Source organism: Solanum stenotomum, chromosome 12 (genome assembly GCF_019186545.1).
Source record: "Solanum stenotomum isolate F172 chromosome 12, ASM1918654v1, whole genome shotgun sequence".
In the NCBI taxonomy this organism is placed as follows: domain Eukaryota; kingdom Viridiplantae; phylum Streptophyta; class Magnoliopsida; order Solanales; family Solanaceae; genus Solanum; species Solanum stenotomum.
In genome coordinates, this window is record NC_064293.1 from 19879308 (window position 1) to 19903729 (window position 24422).

A 24422-nucleotide genomic window follows, 5' to 3' on the forward strand; every position below is an offset into this window, starting at 1 on the left:
TTGTATCCCTTCAGTGAGCAAGGATCGGACAATATGTATCGCCCCATACCTCTTGGTATGCACATAGACAGACTTTCAAGTCATCGAGCCTTTCTCAGAAGCAGATGCATCTCTCATAATTCACAAGTCAATTACATAATGAGAAACAAGGGAGACAGTCTTCTATCTAAGAACAAAAAATGCAGCATGCATTATGTTTGATTCTTCTGCTATTCACATGATGGAAAATCCATACTTCATTCCACAAGAAGAGGAATAGATAACCTCTATGTGCTGAAACTTAAATAGATTATTTTCACACTGCGTATAGTAAGTTGATCATCTTCTAACTGTAACACACGAGAAACTCCAGAAAGACATTCCTACTTAAGCCAATGTTTACAAAAAAAACTACCAAAGCAAGCCAGTTTTCAAACTAGTAGCTTAACCAAATCCTAATAGAAAGGTTGCAGATATTGATGGTTTCTGGGTCAACTTGTATGCACCTCAAGTATTCCACTGGCCAACCTATCCAGCCCACAAGCACAGGTTAATAAGGATCTTGCTCATAGTGGCTGAAGGAGATGGCCTCACACCAAGTGTCGTCACTGGGATTTGAATCCGTCATCATCAGATTGATAGTCTCGTACCTCAAACTCTAGGTCATCACCTTGGGAACAGAAAGGACGGTTGTTGATAAAGCATTCTTCTTTGTTCAGATTATGAAGATTAACATAAGCACCTCTGGGGACTTTATTTCAAGCAACCAAATCAGAGATTTCAACCTTGGACAGGCAACATATTGGAGAAAAACGTCACCATCCTTGTAAAATTCCATTGCTCGATAAGTCATCCATAGTATGAAACATTACCCTTAGTCAGAAAAAGAATATATCTCATTGTTCATAAAGCATTTTCTCCTCCGGATATTTGGGAAAAAAACAAGCTCTCTGGATGCTCCCTTCCAAACTATGGAAAAAGTTTCAGACTATAAGCCAACAAACTTGGAGAAAATGCTACCAATCCTTCTAAATTCCCATTCCTTTATGGGAGTCATCCATTGTATGGAACACTTCCTTAATTACTGTTAGAATAGAAATAGGAATAGGAATAGGAATAGGAATAAGAATAGGAATCCTAGTTGGAAAAGGATTCCAATGTAGTGTCTATAAATAGGGTCTCAATGTTAACTATTTAGATATACAATTCAATAATATTTTTCGTATACATTTCTCACATGGTATCAGAGCATTGGTGAGAACAAACAAGTCACCGTATGTCTATGTCAATTTCCGGTGACTGTTGGGTCTGATTTTGTTATTCTTTTTTCTTTTGTGGGTGTTGTGCGAAAACCAACACCACCACGAGGCTCGGAAAGCCCCCGCGACCAAACCCCAGCCAAAACCACCGGAAAACATCACCCCACGCGCTCTCACGCGCCGATCAGAGGTGGTAGTTTCCGGCGACATCTGGCTCACGCGCCGACGCGTGAGGGCTTTTCTGATCATATTTTTTGAGAATTTTTTTGACAGTTGGGGTCGTCCAGCCATTCCGGCCAGGCCCATACTGTTTTTGACCAGATCCGATCACCGGAATTAGGGTTCCGGCTATTTCCAGGCAGTTTCCGGCGACTTTTCTTCAAGATTTGAATTTTCCGACAATCAGATCTCAATAATCAAGTTTTTTTTCATTGTTTCCAAGACAAATTTAGCATAATGTCTTTTGGGTGTGATGTTTTTGGTTCTAAAAATATGGGGATTGGAAGTTCTAGCCCTCTAATCACTTCAGAACTTTTATTGGGAAGTTCAAACCATTTATCTTGGGCTTCCTCGGTTGAGCTGTGGTGCAAGGGTCAAGGTGTCCAAGATCACTTAACGAACAAGGCTTATGTGGTAGATGTAAAGGCAAAGACTAGTGAGGAAGATGCAAAAGCCAAAGCACAATGGGAGAAAGTAGATGCTCAATTATGTAGTCTCCTATGGCGTTCTATTGATTCCAAGTTGATGCCCTTGTTTCGCCCATTCCAGACGTGTTATACAGTTTGGGAAAAGGCTCGTGCTTTATACACTAATGACATATCTCGATTCTATGATGTGATATCTCGATTGACCAACTTAAAGAAACAAGAATCCGATATGTCTACTTACTTGGGACAGGTACAGGCAGTCATGGAGGAATTTGACACATTAATGCCAGTTACTACGAATGTGGAAAAACAACAAGAACACAGACAAACATTGTTTCTAGTTCTTACTCTTGCTGGACTTCCTCCTGATCATGATTCTGTACGTGATCAGATTTTAGCTAGCCCTACAGTTCCTACAATCGATGAATTATTCTCTCGTCTCCTTCGTCTTGCGGCACCTCCCAGTCACAAGGTAGTTTCATCACCCACTGTTGACTCATCTATTCTCGCATCTCAAACCTTTGAAAAGCGTACATATCAATCTATGGAGAATCGGCGAGGGGGAGGGCGTTTTGGGAAACCTCGATCCAAGTGTAGTCATTGTCATAAGTCTGGACACACTCGTGATATATGTTATATTTTGCATGGTCCACCACCCAGTTATGATCCTATTGTTCTAAAGGAATATAATGAGTTCCTTCGAAATCGCGCAAGTAAACAGACATCTCCACCAATAGCATATGGTGCTCAACCTAATCAACCATCCAATAATGCTCATATTGCTCAGACAGAATATGATGAGTTCCTTCAGTATCGTGCAAATAAGCAAACGTCTCCACAAGTAGTTTCGGTTGCACAACCTGATGTCTCTGTTACGGGTAATTCTTTTGCTTGTGTGTCGCAATCTAGTACTCTTGGAACATGGGTCATGGACTCTGGGGCTTCTGATCATATCTCTGGTAATAAATCACTTTTATCCGATATTGTTTATTCACAATCTCTTTCAGCTATTACTTTAGCCAATGGGATCCAAACAAAACCAAAAGGGGTTGGAAAAGCCAAACCCCTATCTTCTGTCACCTTAGACTCTGTTCTTTATGTCCCTGGTTCTCCTTTTAATCTAGCATCTGTTAGTCGTTTGACGAAAGCCCTACATTGTAGCATAACTTTTTTCGATGATTTTTTTCTCATGCAGGACCGCAGTACGGGACAGATGATTGGAACAGGACATGAATCACAAGGCCTTTACTATCTTACCTCTTCAAACTCCTTAGCAGCATGCTCCGTTACAGATTCCCCAGATCTAATTCACAAACGTTTGGGACATCCGAGTCTATCCAAACTGCAAAAGATGGTGCCTAGTTTGTCTAGTTTATCCACATTAGATTGTGAGTCGTGTCAACTTGGGAAACACACTCGTGCTACGTTTTCTCGTAGTACTGAGGGTCGTTCAGAGTCTATTTTTTCATTAGTTCATTCAGATATTTGGGGTCCTAGTAGAGTCAGTTCCACCTTAGGATTTCGTTATTTTGTTAGTTTCATTGATGATTATTCAAAATGTACTTGGGTTTTCTTAATGAAAGATCGTTCTGAGTTATTTTCTATTTTCAAAAGTTTCTTTGCTGAAATACAAAATCAGTTTGGTGTTTCTATTCGTACTTTTCGTAGTGATAATGCCTTAGAATACTTATCCTCCCAATTTCAGGAGTTTATGACTCACCAAGGCATTATTCACCAGACTACTTGTCCATACACCCCTCAGCAAAATGGTGTAGCTGAAAGAAAAAATCGGCATCTTATTGAGACCGCTCGTACTCTTCTCCTTGAATCCAATGTTCCACTGCGTTTTTGGGGAGATGCAGTTCTTACGTCTTGTTATTTGATAAATAGAATGCCCTCTTCTTCTATTCAGAATCAGGTTCCCCATTCCATACTGTTTCCTCAGTCACATCTCTATCCTATCCCTCCTCGTGTCTTTGGGAGCACATGCTTTGTTCATAACTTAGCCCCAGGAAAAGATAAATTAGCTCCTCGTGCCCTCAAATGTGTCTTTCTTGGTTACTCTCGAGTCCAAAAAGGGTATCGTTGTTATTCACATGATCTTCATCGATACCTTATGTCCGCTGATGTTACATTTTTTGAGTCTCAGCCTTACTATACATCTTCTGATCATCCCGATGTCTCTATGGTCTTACCCATACCTCAGGTTTTACCTGTGCCAACCTTTGAGGAATCTACGGTTACTTCTACATCTCCAGTTGTAGTGCCACCACTACTAACTTATCATCGCCGTCCACGTCCAACCCTAGTCCCAGATGATTCATGTCATGCGCCAGACCCTGCTCCTACTGCGGACTTGCCTCCTCCTAGCCAACCGCTTGCACTTCAAAAAGGTATACGATCCACTCGAAATACTAACCCACATTATACCTTCTTAAGTTATCATCGTCTATCATCACCCCATTATGCATTTGTGTCGTCTTTGTCCTCTATTTCCATTCCTAAGACTACAGGTGAAGCACTTTCTCATTCTGGATGGAGGCAGGCTATGGTTGATGAGATGTCTGCTTTACATAAGAGTGGTACTTGGGAGCTTGTCTCCCTTCCTGCAGGTAAATCTACTGTTGGTTGTCGTTGGGTTTATGCAGTTAAAATTGGTCCAGACGGTCAAGTTGATCGACTTAAGGCTCGCCTTGTTGCCAAAGGGTATACTCAGATATTTGGGCTAGAATATAGTGACACTTTCGCTCCTGTGGCTAAAATTGCATCTGTTCGTCTTTTTCTATCTATGGCTGCCGTTCGTCATTGGCCTCTTCATCAGTTGGACATTAAGAATGCTTTTCTGCATGGTGATCTTGAGGAAGAAGTCTATATGGAGCAACCACCTGGTTTTGTTGCTCAGGGGGAGTCTAGTAGCCTTGTATGTCGATTGCGCAGGTCACTCTATGGTCTAAAACAGTCTCCTCGAGCTTGGTTTGGGAAGTTCAGCACAGTAATTCAGGAGTTTGGCATGACTCGTAGTGGAGCTGATCACTCTGTGTTTTATCGGCATTCTGCACCAAGTCGATGTATCTATTTGGTTGTTTACGTTGATGATATTGTTATCACCGGTAATGATCAAGATGGTATCACCGATTTGAAGCAACATCTCTTTAAGCACTTCCAAACTAAAGACCTTGGCAGATTGAAGTATTTTCTAGGTATTGAGGTTGCTCAGTCTAGATCAGGTATTGTTATTTCTCAACGCAAGTATGCCTTAGACATTCTTGAGGAGACAGGAATGATGGGATGTAAACCTGTTGACACTCCTATGGATCCGAATGTTAAACTCCTTCCAGGACAGGGGGAGCCACTTAGTAATCCTGAAAGGTATAGACGACTTGTTGGAAAGTTGAATTATCTCACAGTGACTAGACCTGACATCTCTTTTCCTGTGAGTGTTGTAAGTCAGTTTATGACTTCCCCTTGTGATAGTCATTGGGAAGCAGTTGTTCGTATTCTGCGATATATAAAGTCAGCTCCCGGTAAAGGACTACTCTTTGAGGATCAAGGCCATGAGCATATTATTGGATATACAGACGCTGATTGGGCAGGATCACCTTCTGACAAACGTTCGACATCCGAATATTGTGTTTTAGTAGGAGGTAATTTGGTGTCGTGGAAGAGTAAGAAACAGAATGTGGTTGCTCGATCTAGTGCAGAATCAGAATATCGAGCAATGGCGACAGCAACTTGTGAGCTAGTTTGGATCAAACAGTTGCTGGGAGAACTATAATTTGGCAAAGTTGATCAGATGGAACTTGTGTGTGATAATCAAGCGGCTCTTCATATCGCATCAAATCCAGTGTTTCATGAAAGGACTAAGCACATTGAGATTGACTGTCACTTTGTCAGAGAAAAGATACTCTCGGGAGATATTGTTACGAAATTTGTGAAGTCAAATGATCAGCTTGCAGATATCTTCACCAAGTCCCTCACATGTCCTCGTATTAATTACATCTATAACAAGCTAGGTACATATGATTTGTACGCACCAGCTTGAGGGGGAGTGTTAGAATAGAAATAAGTATTTCCTACTTAGAATAGAAATAGGAATAGGAATAAGAATAGGAATCCTAGTTGGAAAAGGATTCCAATGTAGTGTCTATAAATAGGGTCTCAATGTAACTATTTAGATATACAATTCAATAATATTTTTCGTATATATTTCTCACAATTACAAAAGATATTTCCATTGTTCATCCGCACTGCTGTTTCTTTCATAATGAACAGCTATAAGATTTGGAAAGGCAACATTCTTCAAGGAGGATTTATCCACCATTTCTTTTGAGTGGATTTATTACTACCCATGTCATGAGAGTCTAGTTTACAAAATAATACTGCATTCCAATCAAATGATAGGAGTCCATAGGTAAAAGATGAACTTACAACAGAATGGTAAGCTTTCGGTATTTAAAATGGGAACAGGAATCGTGGTGATCTAGAATTTCCTAAATTTCTTTAGGTAAGACAACAATCTGCACATACACCAATTCCATTGTAGGAGAGATTTTCCCCAAAAAGGAGATTCTTTTGGATTAGTTATAAAGGGGGAGAAAATTTATTTGTTAAAAGAGCTATAGTAAAATTTACGAGCAAAAAAAAAAAAATAACCAAATACATGTAACTACCGAAAATTTTATAATGATGCCTCTTCATGTTTCGAAAAGCAGCTAAAACTACTATCCATCTAAAGCACAGCACTCAACTCCGAGCAAAATGACGGAGCAGAAAAGAGAGACAACACCAATGTTACCAAATGCGAAAAGCGCAAAAAAGCTCTAAGGTTTTTGGGGCTTTATGCACAAATGAAGATATAAATACAAGGAAATTGAATTTTTTTAACGATGAGTGAAATATCAGTAGTGTCGCCTCTTCAGGAAACACTCATTCGCAAAGAGAAGTTTTTATTAGAGCCTTGATGACAGACATTGAAAAGAACATTAAGGAGGTGAAGCGCTCAACATGTTTTCATGCTCGCTTCAGGGCTTAAGTGCGCTTGAAGCGCACCTTTGACAACACTAGACAACACAAGAAAAAAGATGATCCAGTGCTGATTTGCAGCCTACATTGCATTAATTATCTCAATATCCTAGCAAAAAGACATATCTTTATGAATCGAAAATGATATTATTAGCTTCCAGAATTCTATTTACTTTGAAGGTATCACTAGCAATATGTTGACACTCTAGAAAATTTCTTCCAAGATCTTACAGAACAGAACTTACAAACCTACATCGAAATAAAGATAATTGGTTTTAGGTTTTACAATAAAATAGCTTGTCATTTTCCTGAAAGAAATGATACCAGAGTTGTCCTCCCTGCAAAGTTTAAAATCCAATCACAGACAATGAGCCAAGAAGCTACTGATAACTCAAAAGTGGAGGGTAAGAATCAGCTTCCTAAGCTCTCAACCATTCACAGAAATCACATCAGGTTGTACAAGCCGAGCAACCATAAGTGACTTTCATCAAGTAGTTTACCAGATTAAGCCAACAATATTATAAGCTGAAGGTATTACTGATGAACCGAATATGATCAAAAAGATGGCTTATCTAAAATTCAATCAAGCAACCAACACGACAAACAGAACATCAAATCAAGAAGTTGCATACAGATGATACCAACAAACAAAAACAATCCATGAAAAAAGATTATCCAATACCTTTTTTGTCACATAAGACGTGGTGTCACTCCATTTCGATTCTACACGAGACGGTGTGAATGCATTGGTGCTCAGATCATCATCACCACTAGACAGGCTTTCCTCAACAGAAAAGTTCAATCTACTGTAAGGGGATTCCTCACTATATCCATCAGCATTACCATTAGCCTCATTCAACAATTCTCCATTCTTGGAGACAGTATTGGATGCCATTCTATGATTAGCCGCATTGACAGTCTCGGACTTGTTCAAACCAAATGCATATCCGACTGGCAGTGATTTGATGGAGTTTAGTGATGGGGTGCCTTTAACTCTCTGTGCCATTCTTCTTAGCAAGTTACTTCAAAGTAAAGCTCTAACAACACAATCAAGATTGTAATAATTGAATCAAAAAGTTAACTTTTTTCTTTCTTCTTCTCCAATAAAGTAAATCAAAAGGTCCCAGTGAGCTTATCTGCCAAACCTAATGGAGGGGACCCATAACAATCTAGCTATACACTCAACAAACAACAAATAGTGGTTCCTCACTCATCAATCACACCATACTCACCAACATCAACATCATTTCCAATTTATAGAATTCTAAAATAAATAATTGGGTCAAAAAATCCCAAAATTTTTCGATTTAATATATATCTGTAATACAAACTCTTCCCTTCAATTTTGTACAACAAACTCCTCAAAAGTGAACTGCAGTACGAGAAGAGGACAGAGCCAAGATCGATCTAGAACTTTGCCCAAAAATCAAAATGGACTACAGAAATTGAAGTAGTCAAGATATGTAAGAACATAGAAGAAAGAAAACTCGTCCTTGTACTGAGGAAAAGAGAGATGAAGGGAGGAAGGAATGGGGTGTGTGAAAAGCAAATCTAAGAAAATAGAGAAGGAACAGCTTTTGCTTTACTTCTCTTTCCCTTTTAACTTTTCCTTTTGTGAATGTTTGGTCTTTCACTGTACACAACACAGCATTTTGAAAAAAAAGAAGGGGAAGGAGAGAGTGCGTAGGGGGTGGGGTGGAGTGGGGTGTGTCACCGTGACAGCCTCCAAAATTCAATTGTTTTTTTTTATTTTTCAACACCAACCATAATGTTAATATATTCAAATTCACATGTCACAAGCCTATGAAAATGACTAAATGGCCTTCACTATTTTTTTATTTTTTTACACCACACACAATAGGTTATTTATTTATGAGGTCTCTATTTATATATATATCACAAAAGAATAAGCTTAATATTTTAACATTCATTTCACTTAGGGATCGTTTGGTTGAGTATATAAGAATAATGTTAAATAGAGTGTATTAGTAATGCTTGCATTAACAATACATATATTAGTTATGTTTGCATTAGTTATACATAGATTGTTTTTATGCATTGTTTGGTTTGATGCATAAAAATAACATGCATTACATAAAAAAAATTAATTTACAAAGATACTCTCCGCTATTATGGTGAAAATAATGTGTAAAAAAAAGTTTTGAGGGGCAATTGGATCTTTAATCATGTTAATGCATGCATTAAAACCATTGCATTGCCAATACCTAGAAATTCATGGTATTAGCAATACACACCTTAATACACAATAGAGTGTATCACTAATGCAAACTATTAATTCAAATGAAATGTCATAACCACAATTTGATTTAATTGTAACCCGTAGCAAACTGTTGACATTCGCCTCTCTCCCTAGGTTTTCTCGCTCGCCACTCTCGTCAGTCTCTCCCTCGCCTTTCTCATTTTTATATAAACACAAATTTATAAAATATGTTTGTGTTTGTATAAAGCGAGAGAAAATTGTATATATACATATATTTTCGTTTCCCTCTCCCAAATCTCGCTCGTCACTCTCCCAGATCTCTCTCGCCACTCTCACTCGCCTCTCTCACTTTAGACAAACACAAATGTATGCATTGTGTTTGTGTTTGTATAAAGCGAAAGAAAATTGTATATACAAATACATATATTTTCGTCGTATACACTTATGATTATACAAATACAAAGTTTCCCCTACCTAGTTTTTTTTTGTCTTTCTCTCTTTCTCGCTTTATACAAACACAGATTATACAATTGATTCTTTTGTATATGTATACCGAAACAGATTATACAATTGTTTCTTTCGTATATGTATAGCGAAATATACATATTAATAGTCCTAACAAACATAAAGTTTGATATGAAACGCAATTATGCAAACTATATCTATAACATACATGAATTTTATATTTGCTATATATGAAAGTTGTTCTATTTGGACTTAAAAAACTGTTGCATGGAAGGAAAGGGTAACAACAATAATAATAGCAATATCATATTAACATACTCAGCTTAATTTTATAGGTGAGATTTATGAAAGATAGAAAATATTTTATACTATTTTTGTGGATGTAAAAAGATAGTTTTTCGAAAAATCTTCGGCGCAGATAGCGTATACCAAAGTCAATCAAAAATAAAAAAATACAAAATCAAAAAAGGACATAATAAATAATAAGAAAAAACATAATAGAAAAATGAAAGAAGAAGATGTATTTCAGAATGTTATTTTACTTTGCAAGTGATATTATGGACACATAATCATAATTTTTAAATTTTGTTTTTATACCTTTTTTGTTGGTTACTTATATAATGGGGATAGATTTGAGCTACACTTTTAAATTTTAAGTCATTTTTTATTTATTATAAGTCATTTTTTATATTTGTCAAATATTTTCAGAAGTCAAAAACTGACTTAAAAGTAGGTTTTACCAACTTAAAAGTAGGTTTGATCAACTTTTAATTCAATCCAAACACCCTCTTAGAGTCCGTTTGGATTGGCTTAAAAAAATAGTTCTTAAGTCAAAAATAAAAAAGTTAAATTGAAATGAATTTTAATAAAAAAAATAAAAGTAGGGAAGACCTACTTTTAATTTTTGACTTATGTTAATCAAGTAAAAATATTTAAAATGATTCTTGATTTATGAAAAAAATGATTATATTGAGATTATAAAATATAAATTTACAATTAAATTACTAGCATAATGAATTTGACTCAAGGAGGACCGAACAAGAGTAAAGTCAATGGAGGGAGGGAGTCAAAGTCTTCTTTAACCCGTTTCAAATCTGAGCTGTTGGATTGAAATTTACGGTTGAGATTTAAACACGTGGCTTAAGATCTGTCCCTATTTGATGGGCGGCAAATGGGCTCCCTTCTATATATAGCCACTAAAAAATAGTCTAATTATTCTCCATAGCTATAGTTTGATAATTACAATTTGTAGCTACATGTTATAGAGAGGAGAGAGGCAAGCGAGACTGGAAGAGAGAGGAGAGAGGTGAGAGAGAGAGGGAAAAGAGTGGGAGAAATGTGAATTGTATATGTATATCGGCTAGATAATTGTATATTATATATATGTATTTGTATATATGGCAAGCGAGATTGGGAGAAGGAGGAGAGAGGCGAGCAAGATTGGGAGAGGAAGGAGAGAGGCAAGCGAAATTGGGAGAGGGAGGAGAGAGGGCAGAGAGTGGGAGAGAGGTGAATTGTATATGTATATTAGTTAGATAATTGTATATTATACATAGCATTTGTATATATGACAAGCGAGATTGGAAGAGGGAGGAGAGAGGCGAACGAGATTGGGAGAGGGAGGAGAGAGGCGAGTGAGAGAGGGCAGAGAGAGGTGAATTGTATATGTATATCGGTTAGATAATTGTATATTATACATATGTATTTGTATATTCTGGCGAATTATACATATACAAACGTGGCTAATTATACAAACGCGAAGTCAGCCCATGTTATTAATGTATAATGTTAGTCGCGAGTGGTAATTATAGCAAACTATAACTATAATGAGTAATTAAGTAGTATAAGTTTGCTTAACTGCGTAATTTTCCCTTACTTTAATTGCCTCTAAAATGTTTTTATTTTATTTTTCCTTTAGAAGACATATGGCACTTTCGAGACTATCACAAATATTATATGTTTTAAGGACATTTTTGTTTCAAAATTCTTCTTGTAGAATATATTTAATACATGTATTGTATTTTACATTGCTTTTGAGAAAGAGTCATATGACGCGAGAGCATAGATGGAACTAAAATTTAAAACCGTTTGGTAGTTGAATAAAGTTAAAGTAAATATATGAATAATCAAGCTATTTATGTATTAAATTATTTCATATTTGATTTGTAAATAGGATAAAAGTTATTATATATTAATTTTATACAGTGTTTAGTTGCGTTTTTTTTTTCTTTTTGTAATCTTACATAATTGATACTTATATAACTTATGAGGGAATCTATACATAATTTATACGGGATAGAATGTGAAATAAGTTATTTATGTATTAGTTATACATGTATTAAAATAATAAATTACACATTTATCCTATCAATTTACTTTTAAATGTATGTTAATTTACAACAAATCAAATTAATACATGTAAAAAAGCTCTATCAGTTTTTTTTTGGATTTTTTTGTTAGTTAATTGCTTAATTACTTTTAGTTTCTTTGCTTAACTTCTTGTTAATTATTTTCTTTGGTGGTATGGCAGTGACTATTAATTGTAATTAATTTCTTTGTATAGTTTCTCTACAACACACTGTCAATACAAATATTAATTTTTTAAATTTATTTGTTATTTACTCTAATTTAAATTACTTAATTGCTTAATCATATTCAATACAAATTACTTAATTGGTTTTAGTTATTTGTTATTTACTTTATTGTTTTTAGCTATTGGTATTTATTTAATTTATAATTTGTTATTTTTATGGGTATAATAAATATTAGCTCACTAAATATTTTTGAAATTAAGAAATAACAATTAGGTCACTAATGTATTATAATCTCTATATAACTAAATTCTGCATATATAATACTTACATAACTAATACCTACATAACTAATGTATGCGTAACTAAACCCTGCATAACTAAACCTGCATAACTAATACCTACCGTAGTAATATACTTATACCTGCATATATAACTCTATACAGCTACCTAAGGGAATGCTTTTTAGCCGTTGACATTAAGAATCAAGATTAAGAGAGCCACTTTATATATCATTCAAAAGTTAATTTTATATATTTTCCTTACCAGCGAAGATTAATTAAGTGGTATTTTATACTTTTTCCAACTTCTGAGTATATTATAATAATAAAAAAGTAGAGGTTGGTGATAAAATACAATACAGGAAAGAGAGTGGATAAACAATTTTGAGAAGAGTGTATAAAAATAAGAGTGAAGTGACAAAATATATCTAAACTATGTTTTTTTAAAAAAAATTTATATCTAGACTATTGGGAGTGAGAATTTCACACCTAAACTATCACTCATTAGTTTGAGAAACACATCTCTCTTTTTAAATATACTTTCATGATGGTGTGTGTATTGCATTCTCTCTTTTATTTAAAAATAATTGTCACATGAAGGAAATTATATCCGTTGACACCCAATTTTTGCTTGATATTTTCAAAGTTAATACTTATAAGTTACATGTATTTTATTCATTAAATAGTTCAACATACATGTTTTGCAATGTTGATGTAATTTATTAATAATTATTTTTACTTTTGAAAAGATTGGGATATTTATTAGTTTATTTTACTTAATTTCAATTATCATTGTTTTGTCATAGTCAGTTGAATATGTTGAGAATATTGTCATAGTTTGATTAAATTATTATTTTTTATTAAATTACATTTTTTATATGTGATTGATAATATTTGTTCATATTCACTTAAGTATTTCTAGCACGGTCTTGAAATGCATTTAAACACAAATAAGAATTGCATACACAAATATTTAATTAGCACATGATTTTTGGCACATAATTTTGATAGCCCATACTAATTTTAAGCTCATAATTTTGTAGAAAAAGGGATTTTAAGGAAAAATTAATGATATCCTATGTTTCCCTAATTTTTAATATTCCCTGCTATTTCTAAAAACTTCTAAAAAATGTTGTAAGTGTAGTCATTGCAAAGCCNTTTAATTAGCACATGATTTTTGGCACATAATTTTGATAGCCCATACTAATTTTAAGCTCATAATTTTGTAGAAAAAGGGATTTTAAGGAAAAATTAATGATATCCTATGTTTCCCTAATTTTTAATATTCCCTGCTATTTCTAAAAACTTCTAAAATCCCTTATTTCTCTCCTAAATCTAAACTCCCGGATACATAAATCTCAACTCTAAAAATCAGAGTTTATGACTTCCTGATTTCTCTCCTTAATCTTCTCTCCATTATCTCGACAGCTAATTCCTCTATCAATTTTCAAACTCAAGTCTCTCTCTGTCAAACCTAATCTATCAATTTTCAAAATCGATAGTTTTTCATCTCTTGAAATCCCTTTGTGACTTTATTTTTCATTTTTTGTTCTTTACTCTAATTGTTGAATCACATGGATGATTCACCATCAACTAACACTAGACATATTTATGATTATGAAGCTATTGATTAGACTGAAAACAGATCCTAAAGGCTCCACGATCCATTGTTAATGGCGAAGGTAAAAGTTGGGAAGTTGAAAAAGGATGGTCCTTCGAAAGCGCAGGTTCCTAAAACCCCCAAAAAAGGGGTCGAAAATTTGCTCCTGCAATTTTTCGACCTTGATTACCTAAGGTTAGGTTTTCGTTCTTCTTCTTTCGATTCCTTGAATGTTTTTTGTAAGTTAATCAATTGATGATATATAAATGAACAAATTCAGATTTCGTATTTTAATTTATCAGTATTATTTGTAATCAATTGATACACTAACCCTAAGTAAGTTAAGTTATAATATATTTTGTATCTAGTATTATAATAGTATTAATTCTGTATATGTCTGTAGATCTCATGTTATTTGACACAAATTTTAAAGTCAAAAATATATCATTCAAGTTTTGTTTATCCGTATGTGTATATGATATTGTAGTTTCATAGTAAATATTGTATCAGTTACAAATGGTTAATAAGTTTATGATTCAAAAATTTAATAAAATATATCAGATTTACTGGTCAATATTAAATGTTGGTAATTTTTTTGTATCATGTATAAGTCTATTGATTTGTTTCTATCAAATTAATGGGTTGGCATAAAGTGTATCATGTACAAAATGTTGGCTACTAGTGTATCATGTTTAATAAGTTGTTATTTTTTTTATCATTTATTAGCAGGTTGTTAATTTTGCATAATATTTTGTTATTTTTTGTATCATTATAGTCTATGAAGTATGTGATCAAACAAATCCCAACCCACTCTTTGAAGTTTGGTCCAACCTACGACTCTGAATTTGTAAAACATTCGAATATGTACATGGATGTCGAGGCTTTGGAGTTGTTTAGAAATTCTATTTTTGGGCCATACCTCAACATTCATACCTGCAACTATCAGGATCAAATATCAAAATGCTTGTTGCTTATTGAGATTGAGCAGGATAATAGTAATGAGCTCCATATTCGACACCCATGACCTTAAAATCCTAGATCCGCCAATGTTATTCAATAGTAGAGCAACAAATCAAAACCCTAAATCAGTTCTCCCACTTATTTCTCCCTTAAATAGGACCACCATCAGAACCCTAATATCACCGTCTTTCCTTTTCCGCTACATCTATTTCCCTGTTCCACACCAATGCTATCCAAAACCCTGTTGCCCAGATTCTCCCTTGACTCTCATAGTCTTCTCCGACAAACCCCTAACGTTGGAGAAGCCAATAGCGCCGCCAACAAGCTCACAAGCTCTGGCAAACCAAAACTCTTTGTTGCAAACCAGAAACTTCAACCCTTGTCTCTCTCAACTTCGGGAGGATCTCCAAGCTCCAAGGAAATAGAGCAAGCCAATAAACAACTAGAAACTCCACTTTTCTATCTTCGAGTTTTGGCAAAAGAAATCTAAGTGAAGCTCCAAACCCCGACGAGAACTAAACCTCATTACTCCTCTCCTTCCCCGACGAAACAATCCACAAAGTTAGATCTCAAACCAAGCCAACACTCGAGCTTGCAAGCCCATATAACCAACGACACTAGAACTCACATGCGATAAGTTCATCATTTTTATTTCTGGTTTAATTTTATTCTAGATATTGATTAATACATATGGTTGTTCTAATTCTTAATTGATTATTGTCATTTTGTGTATGAGGGGTGTGGGTGTGTGTGGGGGACGGTGTGGGTATGGGTGTCTGGGTGTGTGCGTGACGGGCGTGTATGCGTGGTGTGGCGTGACGTGCGTGAGTGCGTACGTGGGTGCGTAGGGAAGGTGTGTGTGTGTGTGTGGGGGTGCGTGTGTGTGTGTGTAGGTGTGGGTATGTGTGTGTGCGTGCGTGCGTGTGTGGTGTGACGTGTTTGCGTGTGTGCGTGCGCGTGTGCATGCGCGTGTGCAGTGTTTGTGCACACAATGTGCGTGTGTGTGTGTGTTCGTGTTCGTGTTTAGGAATGTATTTCTACTTGTTGCAAGTTTTTTAAAAATAAAATCTTCATATTTGATATATTCAGTATGCAAGTAGAAAAAGTACTTTCGTAAAAACATACGTATATATCTAACATACAACGATAATTTCTTTTTAAAAAAATAGAGTGGAGGGTTAGATGGGGTGGTAGAATTTTTTTTCTTTTCAAAAATTAAAAATAATATTAAATTTTTTTTGGGAGGAGTGGGTNGGGGGGGGGGGGGGGGAGATTGAAGTAAATTTTTTTAATAAAATACTTTTTAAAAAATAAATTAGGGGCGAGGGATTGTCGAGGGTAGGGGGAGGTGGTGTAGTGGGGTAAGAATTTTTTTTTTAATTTTATTTTTTTAAGAATTTTTTTTTTTGGATAGTGATACTTTAATCATTAATTTTTAACTGATATTAATGGTTTATTTATTTATTTTTCATCAAGGTGAAATGTTTTATCCATGTAGAGTGTCATGTGATAAGGTTTTACCCTTATTTAGAAGTGGGACTTCTAAAGGACGAACAAGGGTACATAAGTAATTTTTACCATTAGTTTTAGGGTAAATATTGTTGTGTATCTCCACTTTTTACGTTCTTCATCGTTTACATACAGCCTCCACAATCTTCCATATGCTCTCAGACTCTTCCCTGCTCTATAATCTGCCATGTTCATTTGGAATCTCTGTTTCGCCTCAAATTTCTCTTCCCTACTGATGTATTCATTAGCTACAGTAAGTTTTTCTTCCCCTTCTCCCCCAATTTTTCCTCGTAATGTGTACAACTCTTGAAAATGGACCTATAATGGTGGCTATAATTTGCTCATGCATGTTTGAAAATAGAAATAACTATGTATCTACCTTGAAAGTGTTCATCAAGTTTTGGCTTGATTTCTTACTGCTTGATTTTCTCACTTCCCCTCTTTCCTTCTGGATTATCCATTTTTTTCAGATCCAATTAGCTTAAGATTTTGACTTCGCGAAATTAATGTGGTCAGTGAAACAATTTTGCCAGGAAAACAAATTACACTATTTTCTCTATCAATTTTGCCAAGAAAATAAATTAAAGTATTTTTCTGTCTTTTTTTTTATTTGTTTTTTTTCTATTGCTAATTTTGATTTTGCCTACACGTTGTTGACCCTGTTGGTAAGACCCAATATCCCCATTAATTTTTGAATCAAATATTGAGTCTCATGCAAGGTGTCATTGTACTACTACTTGAACTTGACAGTGAATGCTACATTGACGTCTCCATAAAAATTCAATTAGGCTCAAATCCTCAAACCTTATGAAAGATATGTCTCAAATGTATGCCATTTGATTCCAGTGGTTGTCCTGTTAGAGTCATTTACTATTGAGTATTATCTAATGTCTAGTTTTTTTTTAGTGTTAATTGTATGTATTGTTTCAAGATTACATTAACCTATAAATTAATTTAACAAAGTATGAATTACTTGACACAAGAATAGACGAAAATAAAGATACTGTGACTGTCCAAGAAAGAACTGCTGACAGAAATTTGCGTCGTCGTACTAGATATGCACAGATGTTAGGCAAGAGAAAGCAATTATTTTTGTCCCAGCTAAGAGAAAAAAAAGGTTGAATCGAAAAGACAAAAACTCCATCAATCAAATAGTACTGGCGCTCTTACAATTAACACTTCTTCGTTATCTCCTCAAGAAGGTTAGCTAACCATATTGTTATCTTTCTTCTGTGAAATATTTCAATTCAAATTAAATTTATATATAGCGTGGTGTCTTCTGAATATCTATAGCTATAGTTAAACGCTTCAACTCATGTTGTCTTTTGAGCCGAGGGTCTATTGGAAAAAATCTTTCTACCTCACAAAAGTAGGGATATAAAGTCTACGTACATCCTACCCTAGGTCTTGTGAAATTACACGGAGTATGTTGTTGTTTTTTGTGTTAAGTTGCAAGGCGAGTTAACTTATATGAATGCTTTTCCCCCTTCCAGTTAATGTTTTGTTACTCCTTCAGAAAAGCTATATGTGGGTTTGTTTTCTATCATTTTGACTTGAAATCCTCTGGAGGTTGTGAAGTTGAAAAAAATCTTACTTCTACAAGTAGGTAAAAGCAGCATATGGTTTCTAAAAGCCAATAACGAGGAAAGCGTAAGGTTAAACGCATAACTGCTTATGTCGGAAGGATCAACCACATCTTTTTCTTCCGTCACTTCTTTTGACTTAAGTTAAGTGAACAATGTAACCTGTTTTGGGGCATTTCATTTCATTCTTTAGCAGTGTACTTTTGAAGGTTGTAATTGCATATTTCTCCCAATTATGGTGTAATGTCATTAGAAGGTTGATTTGATATAAGAACCTTAATATCACTTTATATTGACCTCAAATTACACATGAAGACAACAAAATAAATTCATATTGATTGTTATGGCATCTAACAGAGGAACACAACAGGTAGCTTTAATAAGCTTATTCGTCTGCAAAAGGAATCTTCATTAGTAGTCTTTCCTCTATTTAATTACACATAATAGTTCTAAAAATGAAATTGAGTTTTAACTTGATTTCATATGTTCTGGCTTCAAGGTCACAAAATATGTACTATAACAGTTGGACAAAAGTTCATCATGTCTTATTAGCCAGAAAGAAGTAGCAACCGAGTAGACAATAAAAAATTTGAAATATGCTTCTATCTAAGAAAAAAAGGAGCACATATGTTGAGAATGTGTTCATTGATCATAATTTAGCTTCTATTTTTACTCTTGAGTAATTTGAGCAGAGAAATTATATGTGTTCTTATAGCTTTAGAGTATATGTTAGTAGAATTTAAGCAACGTAAAAACTAAAACCAAGAAACTTCATTTTTGGAATAAAATTTTGTGTAAGCTATTCAAACTAGAAAACACATGATATATGTCCAATCATTTCAACTTTGTAGTGAATGCTACTGTCCTTTTGCTTTTCTACATTTCACATATTTGCATGTTGCTTTATTACCAAACTAATGGAAATAAAAAGATCAGTTATGTGACATTTTTAGCTTTTCTTTTCCATTTTCCTATTATCATCTCTCTGCCGATTTTCTTTTATTTGTTCTGTTTCTTCTCGAATTTGTAATTTTTTTGCGGTTGAAGTGGTTTCTATTGTTAAATTTTCCTTGTGTTCTCTTCAATTTTTTGCCTTTACTGGGACGTATTTAGCTAGGTTAGATTTTGTAAGCATTAATTTTGAGTTTCTGCCAATACTTTTTTTTCTTCATATTTTAATATTTTACCTTGATTTATATTTCTTTCTGAATGATATTAAAGTTGCTAACTTTGGATTGATTTCTCTAGAAAATGTCAAATTTATTTGTATTATATGCTGCCAAACTGCCAATACAATGCTGGGAATACATTGTGGTTATTGAGTTTTTAGCTGTAACAATTCAACTATTTGGAGAAGTGCTAAGGAAGAATAAATTGTTTTACTATGTGTTGCTATATCTTATGGTTCGTCGCTTTTTCGTACTCCGTAGATAGCAGAAGCTTAGTTCACTGGACTATCTTTTTATATTCTAAGAAGTAGTGTGTATCCATGGAATGTAAATGCAAGTGAAGAGTTGTAGAGCAAAGAGCTATGTACTTCTTCCAATTGGATATCATTGATCATGGATGTAAGTTTCTGAAAAGATCAGAAGAGTGTTTAGTATCTTAATTAGATTTAGAAGTCAATAAAGATAAACACAAGCATAAAAATCATAAGCACTTAGGAGAATAAATTTATCTGGTGACCAAATTGTTCGCTCCAAACAAGGGTAGTTCAAATTAGCTTCGACCCTCCCATTTAGGATCAACAACTATCCTCCTTTAGCATGTAAAAGTGTACCTTATTTGTCTTTTTTCTGATGACTCCTTATTGGATTTTCTACATACATATTTGTGTGCTTCAACTACTTGTGGAGGCCAACTTAAAGAGTGTAAGCATGTACTTCCAAGAAAAGCTATTCAAATTGTTTTACATTTGTTATGCACTTACAACTTTTTAAGACATAATACATAGATATACTCTTTAACTTGGCCTCCACAAGTAGTTGAACTTCTCAACAAATGTTTGCTCATACAATTGAAAATGTACTTTACATTTTCAGTTTCTGACAGACTTTACACTGTCTAATTACAGAAACTTGATTTTGTGACTTTTGCTAAATGAAAAAGATAAGTTTTTGAATTCTCAGTTGGCACAAGTTCGCTCAGTAGGGAGAATGAAGTAAATTGGTTATTTAGCTTTTTCGATCGCCTTGGTATTCTGTCTTTCCATGTAATATTTTATACCACATTCTTATGTGATATGTCACTTTTCTAACAGTTTCAATTCCATTATCAATCACCTCAACTTTCCAAATTTACTAACATCACACAATTTTCTCAGGAACCTCAAAGAGCTCCCTGTGCTATGATTTTTTGAATGCAGAAGATTAGCTACTAAAAATCGAACTCCGACTCAGCCCTTTATATTTGCCAAATTATGAAATAATCATGTTATATGCCAAAAGTGAAACATCTACTATATTTTTTTTAGGTGTATAACATTAGTTAATATTTGCAAATCGTTCAAGTAGATACCATATTGACGTCTGTTGTACATGTTCTGAATATTTCTAATAATATGTGATATTAACCATCTTTTGCAGTAGTTTTGACTCTTGCGTCATTAATATTTTCAGAAGCATAATAAGTACATAGTTGCTTCACAAAAATTTCAACAATATTAGTTTGAGTATTGGGCCCGTGCTTGCCACGGGCCTTTTCCATCTAGTTTTAAATAAAAGAGAGACTGTATTACACAAACTAGTGAGATGTATTTCTCAGACTAATGAGTGATAATTTAGATATGAAACTCACTGTTTGCAACAATATTTAAAGTGATAGAAAATAAATTACAATCACAAATAAAATATGAAGAAACATAACTTTATTGATAAATAGTGCGGGTACAATTATGTTCCTCCCTTGATTCTTCTCCCATAAAATATTTATCCATGATTCGAGGGTCATTTGTGGTGTATTTATCAAAGTAGGATGATTTGGATTTGATCTCTTTATGAATATTTTATGAATTTACAGAATATCTAAGATTTCTTTAAGAAATACAATATTCATTTGATGTTTTTCTGATCTCTTTGTGATTTTTCCATGAATTTATGGCATTTTCTGAGATGCCTTTTCAAGAGAATATATTATTCTTTATATAGGCATGAACTAGGGTTTAGGGTGGACTAACCTCCAAGAACCCTAATTGGAATCAAATACATCTTGTTGAGTCCAACTAGAATTGAACACGTTTTGTAGAATTTCACAAAATTTCAATGTCTACACTCATACTCCCAACAATTTAGGTATGAAACTAAAAAGAAAGTATAGTTTAAGTGTGTTTTTGACATTTCACTCTAAAAATAGTGCTAAATTGAGTGTATTAATAATGCTTGCATTAATAATGTTTGTATTAATTATGCTTGCATTAGTTATACATAGATTATTTGTTATGCATTGTTTGACATGGTGTATTAAAAATAATATGCATTGGATTAAAATAATTATTTACAAAGATATCCTCCACAATAATGGTGGAAATGATGTAAAAAAAAAGAATTTTGAGAGGTAATTGAGTCTTAAACCATGCTAATGCATGCATTAAATCCCCTTACCTTACTAATACCTAAAAATTCATGTTATTAGTAATAGTGTATAATTAATGCAAACATTATTTATAATACATACCATAAAAAAGTGTGTCAAACAAGATAGCACTAATACACAAAGCTAATTTATGCATCATTTTTGACTTTTTACTAATACATTCTACCAAACGACCACTTGAAATATAAAGAGTAGAATCTATCGTAGGCTTATTCATAATGATATTGCTTTAGCACACTATTGCTTATAAAGTAAAACTAGTATAAGCCCGTGCTGAACGCGAGCCCAATGTTGCATGTCAGTTGTTTCAGTTCATATAAACAAGAACGGAAAACATCATTTGAACAATGCTAAATTAACTCCAAAATATAAATTGAAAGTTTAGTATTTCGGTTACAAACAAATAAGGTGTTATCTCCTGTATTCAGATTAACAAACCAGAAATAATAAAAGATGAAAAGAAAAAAATACAAAGAACTATCCGAGTCCACAGATTCTACTGTGTGTCCTTAAGAAATTTAATCCCATTAAGTACCTAAGGTTTCAGATTAATTTCTCCCAAGATAAAACAGATTAACCATTAAAGAAGTAGCGGTATCTCAAACTTCAATAATTTCAACGAACTCAAAATGACAGCAACGAATCACACACAGACATGATCGATCGATATTATTTTGTAAGAAATCTATGCAAGAGAAGGGAATAATTTGATGCTGAAAAATGAGAGAAAACCTCTCTATTTATAGCCAACAAAGGGTAAAATCTCAATCTTTGGAAAGAAGACAATCTTTCAGAAATGTCACAACACTTTGGAAAAGGCACAACCTTTCAAACGGTCACAACCCTTTAGAAATGACACAACCGTTCATAAATATCACAATCCTTCGGCGTAGTCACAACCCTTCATTTCATGTTCACACCTTTAAAACCCAACAATCCCCTACATGAATAAGGAATGGTTATTGTTAAAACATATGCATGAAAAACTGTGTGATTCGTAAGTAAGGATTGATTGCATCTGGATAAGTGGCTTTCCCTTTGAACTTTCCACAGTGAACATATATTGGATATACTCGGTCAATCAGTAGATTTGATATCTTTGAACCGTCGAACTTTGGTGTATATCTAGACAACATAAGTCACACAATCAACCCATGAATTGTTTTTGGTTCTCATTATTTTGTTCGTTTCAGCCATAAACACGTCTTGGTTTATAAGTGCGTAGAGATCTGGCCTTACCAGATTCTCCTTGAAGCGACTTACACTTCACACTTACACATAGGTGATTTCTAAATGTGTTATCTTGTAGATACACTATTTGATATACCCTGTATCAAACTTAGAAACCCTTAAAAAGTCCTAATGTCTTTATCATTGTTACTGAACATTGTCTTATAATGAGAATGGACCATAATTTTTTTTTTGACAATGTTGAACTGTCATCAATGACTTTGTTTGATCTCCTTGAACCTAGATCTTGGGATCTCCAGTCTTCTAGGTAGAGTTACCGCCACAATGACTTGTCCTCGGCCATAGTCCAATTCCCTTTGATAATCTATCAACTCCCTCTCTAGTTAGGCCTTTTGCAAGTGGATCTGATACATTATCCTTTGACTTTACATAGTCAATTATGATAATTCCACTAGAGAGTAGTTCTCTAACGATATTATGTCTACGTCATTTATGACGAGACTTTTCGTTACACATCATGCTCCATGCCCTACCTATTGCAAATTAACTCTCACAATATATGCATAATGAAGCTAAAGGTTTGGGCAAAAAATCTTTCAAGAAATTTTGGAGTCATTCAACTTCTTCACCTGATTTATCTAGATGATAAACTCAGATTTATAGTAGAGCGAGCGATACTTTTATTTGGAAGATTTCCTGCTTCTCCACAAAATTAAATATGTATCCACTCGTGGATTTTACTTCATTTGACCTGGTGATTCAATTTGCATCACTATTTTCTTCCAATACTGTTGAATATTAGTTATAATGCAAACAATAGTTTTTAAGTATGTTTTAAATACTCCAAAACTCTTGTCATTGTCATCCAATGAGTTTGATTGAGATTACTTGTAAACCGATTCCGTTTACTAATAACACATGCTATATCTGATCGTGTACACTTCATGATATATATCATACTTCTCAATACTCTAGCATAATCCAATAGTGAGTCACTTTTGCCTTCATTCTTTTGAAGTACAAAGCTCATATTTATTGGAGTCTTGACAGTATTGAAATCCAAATACTTGAACTTGTCAAGTACCTTTTCAATCACATCAATAACTTTAATGTCTTTCATATCGAAGTTAAATTCTAGCATATGATTAGTAGCATTTATGTTAGAAATGTCTCTTTTGATGATCAACATGTCATCAACATAAAAACAAACAATGACCTTGTGATTTGGAGTGTCTTTAATGTAAAAACTTTTATCACATTCATATTAATCTTGAATTCATTTTCCAACATAGTTTGGTCAAACTTCGCATGTCATTATTTGGCGCCTGTTTTTAGTCTACAAAGTGACTTAACAAGTTACATACTTCCTTTTCTTTATCAGGAACCGCAAAGCCCTCGGGTTGTTCCATGTAAATTTCTTCCTGCAATTTTCCATTTTTAAAAAAAATGTTTTCACATCCATTCTGACTAATTTGAAGGCCATATACCGCAACTAGCGCAATTAACATTTGAATTGATGTAATCCTAGTTAGTGGCAATTATGTGTCAAAATAATCAAGACTTTCTTATTATCTAAAGCCTAT

General features: G+C 34.1%; 1 protein-coding gene and 1 long non-coding RNA gene across 2 annotated transcripts in view; one reads left to right on the forward strand and one right to left on the reverse strand.

Moving 5' to 3' along the window:
• The window catches only part of LOC125848310 (myosin-1-like), a 38280-nt gene extending 29745 nt beyond the window's left edge, over positions 1-8535 (reverse strand). Inside the window, exon 1 of the mRNA XM_049528165.1 lies at positions 7590-8535. Within this exon, the coding sequence (XP_049384122.1) occupies positions 7590-7913 (324 nt within the window). The 5' untranslated portion in view covers positions 7914-8535. The remainder of the gene's footprint in view (positions 1-7589) is intronic.
• Positions 8536-16596: 8061 nt separating this feature from the next.
• On the forward strand, positions 16597-20625 carry LOC125848312 (uncharacterized). Its single transcript, XR_007444502.1, has 3 exons — positions 16597-16727; positions 17530-17676; positions 20381-20625. It is a non-coding gene; the product is annotated as an uncharacterized LOC125848312 (long non-coding RNA).
• Positions 20626-24422: the final 3797 nt, after the last annotated feature.